Here is a 12,500-nt window from a genome sequence, read left to right on the forward strand (position 1 = left end):
AGAAGAAGAAAAATGTAGTGTGGCAATGGCATCCCTAAGTGGATAAGATAGTTGATAAACTATGTTACAAACCCAGAGAAGAGTAAGTTAGGAGGAGAAAAACCACATCATTTCTTATTTTCGACTAAACGTCCGACTCCAGACTGGGAATTTTCTTATACACCCGTCTATTACTGAACTGGGCTGAGTTTAGGACACCACGGGTGGCTGGGTATGCGCTAGTCTTAGTGGCTGAGTAAGGCATCACATGCTCAGTATTGTACATGTCATTGGATATCCGCCCATCCCGTGAGCAGTATGAAGTGGTGGACTTGACGGAGGAGCGCAGATTGTTCGCATCGTTACGCGTACTGATGGGGGTCGCTCCTAGGGCTGCCGCAGATGAGGCCACCGCCAGCTGTTTGTATAAATCTGAGGAGCTGCGCCCATGGACCAGTCTGCTGCTGGAGTCCTCCCTCAGCGAGTGGCTGAGGAAGGGGTTGTCCGAGCTGTGGTCTGGGTATAGCGACCTACTCCTCTTGCTCTCCTCAAGGTTGTGGTTGAAAAACATCGATTTGGACCCAGTGCCAAACAGTCTGCCGGAGTAGGGGCGCTGCACGCTGAACAGGTTGGCATAGGGCGAATCAGACGCAGAGTCCATCAAGCGGTCCTTCTCCTTGAGGCTGACACTGCGTGCTGGTCGGCCCTGGTCCATGTCCACCTTGGGCTTCTCCAGCATGATGTTGTCGAAGGAGTGCTGACGGCTCAGTCTCAGACGGTTCCTCTTCTGCACGTGAGGCCCATCAGTCTGCGGCCAGTAGAGCCCGAACATCTCGTCCGTCTCCTGCTGCTGCTGCTGCTGTTGCTGTTGCTGCTGCTGCTGTTGCTGCTGCTGTTGCTGCTGCTGCTGTTGCTGCTGCTGGTGATGCATGCTGGGATTGGCCAAGGCGTCAGCGAGGAGCTGGTCCTCACTGATGTCATAGAGGTTGGCCGTGTGGAGGCATGCTTCACAGCGGTTGTATGGGGAACGGGTGGCATTAGCTGAAGCAGCAGTGGTTTGGGTGTATGGGGCTCCTGTTGGGTAGGTAGGCATCACCTTGGACAGGCAGGAACGGCAATGCGTCTGTTTGTAGCGGTCATTGGAATCAGACGCCGCAAGGTTTTTCTCTTTTAGGTTATAGTGTTTGGAGTAGGACGTGTCTGGGAGGAGGTCGGAATCTGTGTGGTGCAGTGGGGAGGAATTCAGGTGTATGATTGGCTGATCACTGCACTTCCTGTAGTTGTCGTTGTGGTCAGAATAGATCTCGGGGTAGTCCAAATCGTCTGCGGCCAGGCCGCGGCTCTCACGGTAGAGAACGGGGTCAGAGTGTAGACTCATCTCACGATCTGAGTCAATGGTGTAGATTTTCTCCCCTCCTCCTACTCCTCTCCCGGTTTGGTTGGCTCCGCCACTGACCTGCTTAGTCTTTAAGTAGGACAGCTCCACCTCGCTGCAGTCCCTTGGGTATTTCGACGTCACCGATCTTTTTTTTAAGTTGTCCTTGGGCTTCAGGTGCTTGTTGTTATCTGGGTCCTTGTAGGAAGCTGCACGGCTGGAGCAGTCGGAGATATCGGAGTGGGCCGCGTCCTCAGGGAGGTAGCGCTGCGTCTTCATTGACATCCGCGGGTCAGGCATCAGCATGTCGGGCATCTGAGAGCCCCCCGGCGGCCCTGAACGGAGCGTGTCCACCGACTTCTTCCACAGGGTGCGGGGCTTAGCGTTGGTCTGGGCGGAGTCGGCGCTTACTGCCACCTCCACGGTGTTGGGGTTGGCGTCGTTAAGGGTCAGAGGGTGCTGGCCGCCTTGGAAGATGTAGTTGTTGAGGTGGTCCTTGTGGCGGTTGGCCAAATACGACTGCAGGTCTCCCGTGTCACCGTAGATCATGTCCTTGGGCGCGTAGCTCCGGTTGTCGGCGTAAATGAAGTTCCCTTTCTCTGCCATCATGTCCATAATCATGGGGCCGGCCGAGTGCATAAACTCCCGTTTGGGCGAGTTCATGCGGGAGCCGCCCAGGTTGGTCATGTTGGGCTTGGCTGACTTGATCAGCTTCAACATGTTGGCCTGCGGGCTGAAGTCCAGGTCGGTCTTTTTCTTCATATCAATGTGGACGCCATGGATGCAACTCCAGATGCCCTGCACATAGACAGATGGATGATGGGAGTCGAATGACCAGTGATGGTGTGGATGAAAGAATACAGAAAAAGGCCGAAAGGCAGGACAGAGACAGAGTCAGAGACAGAGAGAGAGAGAGAGAGAGAGAGAGAGAGAGAATGAAATGGGAGTTCGGAAATTGGTAAAAAGAAGAATGGGAACAGAAACAAAGAGAGACAAAGAGAATAATGATTGCTTATCTCAAGCTCTGCTCTGGCAAAGGAGAACTGTGCTCTGTACTTTATTCCAATAAAGTTCAATTGAAATATATTGAATAACTAGTGACTCAGCAAATCAGAGTAAATGGAACCAACTGAATTTTTTATCACCAGCTTAATCCATTAGAGTAAAAACACACAATTACGTCAATAGTACATTAAGCTTTATTCCCAGCAGAGGGTATATTTTCAGAAAGAAGGATTTTTTCCAGTACATTTATTTGCAAACAAATAAAACTATAACTCTCCCTGATATTACTGCAAGCACCATTATTTTAAGCACGTATATGATAATACCAATCATACACTATAGGCTCCATATTATGTATAGTGGTTCATTTATTTTAGAATAGATTACCACAATGCTAATTACTAAATATACAGAAGTGATAGAAAACTTCTTGACGTTATCCTAGGGATAATGCAAACCAGTTTCACCATCACAGTAAATCCCAGTACAATATTCAACCACAAACCATTCATAACAATCAATCAGGCACCTAAAGCAGAACCAAACACACACCCCTTCAGGTAGTGGGAGTATGATACAACTAGCAAAGGATGTGTCTGTTTGCAGTCTGAGCTTATAGATCGTCTATTTTTGCTGAATGTTTGGCAGAGAATAGGGATGTTAAAATATTTCTCAACCCAAACATTGTGAAACCATTCTCAGGGCCACTTCTGGAGCTTGGTCTGTGATTCAATGTGTGAAACCAAAGTGTCAAACTAACATATTAAGTGCAATGTTCCCACACTGGGACCGAAATATACTCTCGAGAGGATTTTCTTTCTCTCTTTTTTGGGACCAGATTTTAATAATTCAGTTGGATTTACGTGGGCAGGCAAGTCATAATTCACTGTTGAACACCATAAATAAAAAATATAAAACAAAATGTGTTGCTTGTTTAGTGGCTGCCACCCTCCAGGCTATATTAGGCTTTAATGACATAGTCTGTTTAAAAATAGGAACCGCCTACATCTTGATCAGTTCATGAGTAATACACAGTAATAAAATACCCTAATAATAATGAAAAAGAAAACGTCAGTGTTAATGTATCCATTGTAACGGGTGGGTGTAACGAAACAGACCCAACTGTAAGGGTCCAATTGGTTACGTTTGTAAACTCTTCAGTGTTCAAATGTGATCATCACGACGTGCATGCTGTAAAAGACATTTTGTGCCTGAAACCAATCACAGGAATTGTCTGGGGGAGAAAACGCCATCCATTTTAAGGAGTTTGGTATCTATTCTCTACCACCCCCCACCCTCGCTGCGCTGCCTGGGTGTTTGTTAACTTTGCAAAGTGAATCACACGCTGCCTTAGACAAGAGCGCTGCAGTGCTGCAGTGCTTTTAGGGATGCATTGTGCATGTCCGCACCTCTCCCACACGTCAAGGCACAAAGCTGACCTTTTAGCGGAATGGGAGAGGGGCGAGGATGGATTGATCGCTTGAAGGTTACAGTGATTTCACCCCAAAAATACCGCTGCAAATTAAAGATCTATTTTAGTTGATATTTAGGCTGCCTCGTGACTGCATCTCAGCCCTCCCTCCTTGCCTTCCTCCCTCTCGCTCTGCAACTCGCCGAGCTCTCATCCTGCTCTCTGCAGCCCTCCCTCCCTCCATTCCTTCCCATTCTGTTCCTTTCTCCTCCTACAGTGTAACAACCTAAATCTGTCCAGCACTAGACTCGTTGTTTAGCAATGGCCTCACTCTGTGTGTGTGTGTGTGTGTGTGTGTGTGTGTGTGTGTGTGTGTGTGTGTGTGTGTGTGTGTGTGTGTGTGTGTGTGTGTGTGTGTGTGTGTGTGTGCGCACGAGTGCGTGCTCGTGTGCGCATGTAAGCCCGCAATATACTGTCCTCTTACCCCGCTGATAGAAAATCGCACCCAGCTAGGTTTGCTTGACCCCAATAATGCAGCAGGCATTAGCCTCCAATGCAGCTCCAATAGTGTCAGTCAGTCTATATCTTTCAACGCGACCACTGTTAGCCGGACCAGGAACAGGAGTACGGAATGCATGCGTGTATTACACACATTATGTGCATTCTCCCACCCAATGGTCTAAAGCGCTTCATTATTTACTTAACAAAACAGAAAACCCGCTCCTTAAATCCTGTAGCGGTAGCCTATCTCGATATTGCGACATAGCATCTGTTCGACGGTCCATTCTTTCGACGCGGGTGAATGTTAACCTGGTGAAAAGCTAACCTGCCGACGCAGGTGAGTAGCTAACCTGCCGACGCGGGTGAACGTTAACCTCTATGCCTAAACCGAACCCAAACCCTAACCTCAGTAACCGTGACACGGGTGAGTAGCTAACCTGCCGACGCTGGTTGTCAAAAGAATGACACATCGAAAGAGCGAGATTTCCCCGCCTATCTCACTCTGCGTTAGCTCCATTTGCTTACATTCTCAAAGCTATGAGGGTCCGTGGCCTACTGCATACTAAACTGAAGGTCCTTCAAATTAAAATGTCAGAGAAACACTGCTATACACACACACACACACGCGCACACACGCAGGTGGTTTTACCGCCATCCCTCCTTACCCTGCTGATGGAGAAGAGGAAGCCAGGCTGTCCGGTGCAGACTCCGGTGAAGCAGTATCGGAGCCTCCAGTAGAAGAGATGCTCGGAGACAAAGGTGATGAGGGAGAGTCCCATGGCCGTGGCCAGCATGTAGAAGACCCCCGCCATGTTGTCCACGTCCAGCTGGCTGGACATCACCTCGTTCTTCTCGTTGTGGCAGATTCCCGTCAGCCACTGGGCCTCCAGTTCCTCCATTTCACCTGAGACACGAGAGATGAGTCTGGTGTATTAGTCTGCACCGTGCATGTTTGAATGTATACTCCAGGGTTCCCCAATTAGTTTTCCCCAAAGTCTAGGGTACCAAGCCGAGGGCCACAGCATTGCAGGGGACGACGGTGGCATTCCCGCTACTCCAGCGAGAGTTCAGATATCGTCACTGTCGGGCAGAAACCTTGTATACGTTTTTTGGTAAAGCAAAGCCCTGCTTCATCATACAAGACCATCGCACAAAAGTGTCAAAACGAGTGAAAACAGCCGATCTACAAGCACACAACGCCTCGTGATGCGAGGCGTTGTGTGCTTGTAGATCGGCTGTTTTCACTAGTTTAGTACGATAGATACAAAACAAACGGTTTTGGACATACAAGGTTTCCACCCAACAATGACGATATACTAGTGTTGTTGCTGCTCTTATACCACCATTATTACTGGGGTTGGTGGGGGCCAGACAGTAGCCCCCCCGCGGGCCGCAAATGGCTCGCGGGCCGCCTATTGGGGAACCCTGGTATACTCTGTGCTGCACACACTCTGTCTGTCTACCTGTCTGTCTGCCTGCCTGCCTGTCCATCTAACTATCGATCTATGTCCCACGTACCATGCTGCAGATATACTGCACCAAGTTAACTGTTGACTCCTGAACTACAGTTCCCCTTGTATTTAGATTGGAAGCCCACTGTTTTGGAAACCAATCACGATGCCCTCCCAATATGAAGGGCCCCCCCTGAAGTCTTTGCATTGGTTGCAATGGAGTTATTCTTTAAAACTCAGATTTTTTTCCCACACAGTTTTAGCCCCTATTGACCAGACATATCAGTAGGCGGAGAACGAGAACAGCTTGCTATAATGCGAGATTAGGTGCTATGGGCTACTTACCTTACTCGGACACATTGTACTTAACCACTTGGGCATGTCATCATAGGTGAAAAGAATAATGAAAATAGGCAAACGTTCAATAAAGAGATTAGGTTTAGAGGGAAAAAGGAGGGGACATACCCATAATATAGCCCTGTATGGGTTTAAGTGTTTAAAACTACGATATTGTCCCTTCAATGACCAGAAAGAAAGAAAGAAAGAAAGAAAGAAAGAAAGAAAGAAAGAAAGAACCTTTTCTTGTCATTCTTCCTCTCCCTCCCCTCCATGCTGGAGTCTTCCTCTGTGACATTTGGCGTGTGGTTAATCTAATTTGTGTCATTCTAGGCTGGATAAATTAAAGCGCTGGCGGGGAGAGACAGACATGTTGTGCTGAGCTCCATGTCTTGGGGACACAGACAGACACACGGACGCGTCAGCGTCACTCCAGGATGAACGAGGGGCATTAACCACATGAACCCTAGCGTCCCGATTCTGCAGGGGCGTTAAGGGGTAGGAAAGTGGGACTGAGTTACTAGGGCCCAAGGTGGTGGAGGGGCCTTAATTATTTTATACTTTAGCTATTGAAAAATAGCAGATAATACAAGCTCATAGCACTGCAACGAGTGCCGCGCTGCGAGCTTGTAGATCTGCTATTTTTTGAAAAGTCGTGAAAATGTGTGCAAATCTTTGAATATTATGTATTTTTTAAGCGAACATTTGTAACTCAAATTTTGCTTCTGGGGGGTGCCTGGAACTAAATATTTTGAGATGCGGGTCCGTGGCCAAATACATACCATTTTGGGGGTCCTTCAAATGAAAAGGTTTGAGCTCGACTGACATCGAAACATAGATTTTTCAAAAAACCTTAGAAGGATTTGAAATATTCAAAGATTTTCATGATTTTTCAAAAATAGCAGATCTACAAGCTCGCAGCGCGGCACTCGGTGCCGCGCTGTGAGCTTGTATATCTGCAATTTTTCAGTAGTTAAAGCACAGGGGCCCCACAGTGAATCCTTGTACCCGGGGCCCAGAATTTGGTGCGACACCCCTGCTATTCTGGAGCCAACATCGAGCAAAAAGTAGAAGCTCACAACTACAAGCTTGTAGATCGGCTATTTGCGGCAAAGACACTTACTTAGAGCGGGAAGAAGGAGGTACATAAGGCCAACTAAGGTTTTTTTAAGTGCTTAACCGCCTCACAATTTTGAGGTACTTTAACTTCACTGGAATATTTCCAATTTTTCCTTAACTTCTACTCCACTACCACTTTGAGGAAAATATGGTACTTTTACTCCACTACAATTATTTGAAAACATGTGTTACTAGTTACTTTGCAGCTATAAAGTATTATATTATAAAACATATAATAACAACTTTCAGCCCTATTTTATACAGTACATAGGCTATTTGAAAATATAGTGATCTACAAGCTCACCACAAGCTCAACGCGTTGTGAGCTTGTAGATTGTGATTTTTTTTTTTTACTTTTGGTACTTTAACTATATTTTGATGCCAATACTTTTGTACGTTTACTCAAGTAACATGTTGAACACAGGACTTTTACTTGTAACAGAGTATTTTTATATCGTGCTATTGCTACTTTTACTGAAGTAAAACATTTGAGTACTTTTTCCACCACCGGTGCTGACCTAAAGATCAAGCCAGTGTAGAATCACTGACACGTTCTACCACCACCACGCACGCATGCATGCACACACGCCACAGAGCGGTGCAGAGTCGCCCAGAGCTGCATTAGAAAATGCAATCAAAGTGGAATAGGAGCAGCTGAAATTTGTCTTTCACGCTGCTGGCTGTGGAAACCGCAGTGCATCTGAGGTAAAAAATAAAATAAATAAGAAAACTGCAGAGATCTGCTACTGACGCCGCTCTGCTCGCTGCTCTGCCCACATCCACCACATGGAAGCCGCTGTGAAATTCAAATTTTGTTCTCTTCCAACGGTCACACGGCTTCAGGAGAAGTTCTGGCGGCCGGTGGTTCAGAATGCAGAAACACAAGTTTCTACACCCGTCTCCCACAATTCCAGGGGTTGTAGAAGAGTTTTTATTTTAGTTTTATTCTTTGCCATGGTTTGGAAAAGCAGTGGAGGGTTGTTGTGTGGGTGTTAACTGTTAAGACATCCTCTCCCAGACAGTAACCTCTCTATCACATCACCCTGAATCTGTATGGTAGAATATTTTAATACAATATGACAGCTCTTCTATTGAGAAATGGTCTAGTGGTCATGTAGAGGACCACAAAGCTCAAAGTACAATATCACCTTAGCTCAGAAGTAGGAACTAAATCATGCAGATTTTATAGTATTTTGCTCACAATGCATCGCATGTGAAAGGTTGTGAGCTTGTAGGCTATTTTCAGCAAAGAGATATTAAAGTGTGCAGGGCAAAAGGGAGGGGACCAAGTATAAACCCCTGGGGTACTCCAGTCACGAAGTATATAGGGTTTAAGTGGTTAAAGTTCATGGCTGAGTAGACACTGGACACCAGGTGCAAAGGAATCAAAACACAGAGGGACACAGAGATCTTCCACGGTTCAGAGGATGGTTGCATAATGACAAGGCTGGCTCTATGTTCAGCCTCCTCACACTGTTGGGAAATCCAAGTGGGACTACAATTGTGTTTGCCAGGGCACTTACATGTAGACAGAAATGTTAGTCTATTTCTTAACGTAAAGTGCTGATCAAATTATCCTTCCTCATTGTCTACTTGAATAAATAATGTGTATGTGATGAATTATTGGGTGGCATGTCCATTGCAACGTCTTTTTTTTTTCAGACCAAAAGAAGTGATGCTTTCATTTAAAATCTATTTTGTGTTTTTACTTTTTTTTACTCATTTGAACAGAAGACATGACAGAAGAAGTGCGTGGTTGATATTGTAATTGTACTGCATGATGAAAAACGGACTTTACACGATCAGCTGAAGAGAGTTCATAGTGATGAGTATTGTCTCTGAAATGATGGAGGACAGAAGGGACTTGATATTTATGCACGATTTTCATTGCATGCCCATTTCAGTTCTAACCTTTAGGGGAATAAGATTATAAATCTGCATTCAACAAATGCTTTACCTAAATCTGAGTGTACAATTTGGAAATGATTGAATGAATGAATGAATGACAAATGCGAAGACTTTAGGGTGGTCCTTTAAGAAATATATTTAACTATAGCAATTGAAAACATAGTGTTTATGAAAAGGTTTATTAATAAAATCAAGTGTTTGGGTCCCGGGCAAACGTCTAATTTCCCTTTTGGGTCTTCAAAGGTAAAAATCCCATCCTAAATGGGTTAATTGAGTCTAATCGAATAAACCCCATAACGCTTGTATCTCAATAAATTCTGTTATTCCTATTCAACTTGATATCTCCTTAACCAACCAACAGCTGTTTCTGTATAGTGGTTACAAGACTGTGAAGGTTCGGGGGGAGCTGTGTTATTGTTTACAGCCTGCAACAGTCTATAATTTATGACAGCAAGCTGTGGTTTGAGGGATTCTTAAGTTTCCGCCAGAGACTTTGAATGATGGAAAATTAATGTGAACAAAAAGCTAACACTTAACCCTGCCCATCTGGGTATGCCAAGTATCACTGCAAAGGCGGACTCGAATGTGGGTACTTTTGTGGGCGCGCGTGCACCCGTATGTGTGTATCGTTGCTGTCGATCAGAAACTTGTATCTCCATATTTCAACCTTTTGTTTTTTCCTGAATTAATGGCCCTTTCTTCATACAAGAGGGTCGTACAAAAGTAGTGAAAATAGCTGATCTACAAGCTCACAATGTGTTGCAAATTCAATTTTTTAAATATTAATTAAAAAAGAACGGTGTTGGAAATAATGAGGTTTCGGCCCGACAGTGGCAATAGTATTCCAGTAAGACTCCTAAGGGTGGAATTCGTACAGGACGGAATTCATTTGCAAGTGTGATTCGAGTTGCGGTTGGTTGTTTAAGTTGGACAAAATATTTCCCAAATATGGATATGACTGACGTCTGACATCATAGATGTCTTATGAGACTCACAAAATATGTCCATATATTGGCATTCTTAGCCATGGGCTTAATATTGATGACATCAGGGATCTCCATATATGTGCATACACAGGCCAAGGACGGAATGTGATGTCCCAATGTGATATCACAAGAATCTGACATGAGGCGTTACTCACGGACAAGATACGGACAAGATACGGACAAGATACCGGTTTTCATAGTTAACTGTAATGCAATAATGCTGTATATCGTCTTTGTCAGGTGGAAATATCCAAATGTCCAAAATCGATATTTATTAATCATTTTAAAAATGATTTAAACCGTGAGGCGTTGAGTGCTCGTAGATCTGCTATTTTCACTAGTTTTGTGCGACAGTCTTGTATGATGAAGCAGTGCTTTGCGGGGGAAAAAAACATACAAATTCAAAAATTTGGAGGTTTCTGCCCGACAGTGACGATATGTAGTGTGTGGTGGGCACTGGGCATACAGCATGCCTCTATTCTCTCTCTCTCTCTCTCTGTGTGTTCTGTCATGCTCTCTATCTGTCTGTTATCGTGCTTCTCTCTCATGGGCCCCATGCTCCTGTCCTCCGTCTTCCTTGTATCTGTGTGTGAAAAGCCATATGCTCCCCACCCACATAGAGTCTGTCTGAGCAAGGAGCATCTGCCAGGACACAGAGACACTGTCATCTATCAATGACTGCTCGCTCTCGCTCTCTCTCTCTCTCTCTCTCTCTCTCTCCCTGACACACAAACACGCTACCCCCTGTTCATTCTCTCCATCGCTCTCTCACCCCTCTTCCCTTTTCACTCGTCTTGCAAACCAACCGCTTTCTGTCTTTCTTTCTCTCATCCCTCCTTCTGTCTCTGTTCTCTCTTCCTTCCCCATTTACTCCACCTCACATGCATATCCTACTCTAATTGTCTCTCATCGCTCTCTTGCTACCCACTTCTTCCACCCCCCCCCCCCCCCCCCCCCCCCCACACACACACACACACACACCTCTCCCTTCCTCGCTCAAACTGTCACCAAACCATGGAACAGATCCACATTTAGCATTTCTTTCATTCCAATTGTTCTCCAACACAAACAAGAATAATAACTTAGTGTAGCACCCATTATCATTGACATCAGTATAATGATTCATTTTCATTCATAATTTTTTTTGGAAACATGGACATTCTGCATGAATGAATATACTTTATCTTTCAGTACTTAAGTATATTTTGATGCCAATGCGTTTATGTTGTGGTATTGGTACTTTCACCAAGTCCAAAATGTTCCACCACTGACGGCCAGTTTAAAGTCGATCGGTCCAATGGTTCTTGAGATATGCAGGTGAGATGGGCTGCGCACACAGAGGTAAGATATGATTCTAGTTCCTTTACGGGGACCCATACACTGAAGGAGGTCCTCTCCTTCATACCATTGGAGAAATTCAGGTATAAAGTCAAAGGAGCCAGCAAGAACTTTGTCCTAGCTTGGACCCCTCTTATTGCCTTTGCTGAGGAACATCCCTTTAACTAAGTATCAGATTGTACTGTGCTTATCTACTCTGTCTTTTTGAAGCCACTGTTGTATGAAAGTGGCGGGAGTTGTCCCTGTCCAAAAGTGTAATATCCTCCTGTCCTACTGCTTATGTTTGTTTTTATGTTTTGTTTGTATATTGTCTGTTTTCTGTGTTTTTTTTAGCCTAGGGGGGGGTGGGGCGGGTGGGTGGAAGGGGTTGTTTGTATGTGATGTTGATGTTGTTGAAAAATTTGAAATTTGAAAAATAAAGTCATAAAAAAAAAAAAAAATTGACCCATACAAGTCGTCAGGGTACTCTAAGGGGCCTTTTCCAACGGCAAAGAACCGGTTCCAGAACCAGTGCCGGTTCAACTTTCTTGGAACCTTGGTTCGTTCTTGCGAACCGGCTTGCGTTTCCACCAGATTGAACCTTGATTGAACCAGAGGAACCAAGGATTTTTTGGTTCCTGTTCGGAACCAACTTCGGTTCTCGGTGGAAAAGCTCACCTCTGGTTCATCCCATAGGCGGGAGAAAGAACCAGAACCGGTTCTTTGCCGGGGGAAAAGGCCCTTATCAGTGTACAAATGGAACCTAGCGGGTCCATTTGGTTCCATTTGTACACTGTCCAAGTTAAATGTAAAAGTTTGAGAAGCACTGAGATCCAGTATGAGATACGGAAGCAGAGATTCCAGGCATTTACAGAGAGTTATAATTGCACTGCCCACAGTGTGAGTAGGACGGCCTGCATGCATGGCTGATAGGATTAATAGTACTCAGTCAATGAGCTCGGTCGTGACACCATCTCTTAACTGACTCAACTTCAGCACACTTAATGGAAGCCTCTCTGGATGAAGAGTGTCAGCAAAATGCTTAGAACGTAAAATGGAAATGACTCTCTAAAAGCTCTCTCTCACTCCCTCTCTCCCTCTCTCTCTCTCTC

The 12,500-nt window shown here is 45.2% G+C and overlaps 1 protein-coding gene across 1 annotated transcript in view; it reads right to left on the minus strand.

Moving 5' to 3' along the window:
- Positions 1–124: 124 nt before the first annotated feature.
- The window catches only part of grin2aa (glutamate receptor, ionotropic, N-methyl D-aspartate 2A, a), a gene marked incomplete at both ends in the record, with an annotated part of 269,807 nt that continues 257,431 nt past the window's right edge, over positions 125–12,500 (minus strand). The window contains 2 exons of the mRNA XM_080723739.1: positions 125–2,152; positions 4,937–5,175. Of these exons, the coding sequence (XP_080579865.1) occupies positions 125–2,152; positions 4,937–5,175 (2,267 nt within the window). The remainder of the gene's footprint in view (positions 2,153–4,936; positions 5,176–12,500) is intronic.

The sequence above is a fragment of the Nannobrachium achirus genome (genome assembly GCF_963921795.1).
Source record: "Nannobrachium achirus genome assembly, chromosome: 4".
Lineage (NCBI taxonomy): Eukaryota > Metazoa > Chordata > Actinopteri > Myctophiformes > Myctophidae > Nannobrachium > Nannobrachium achirus.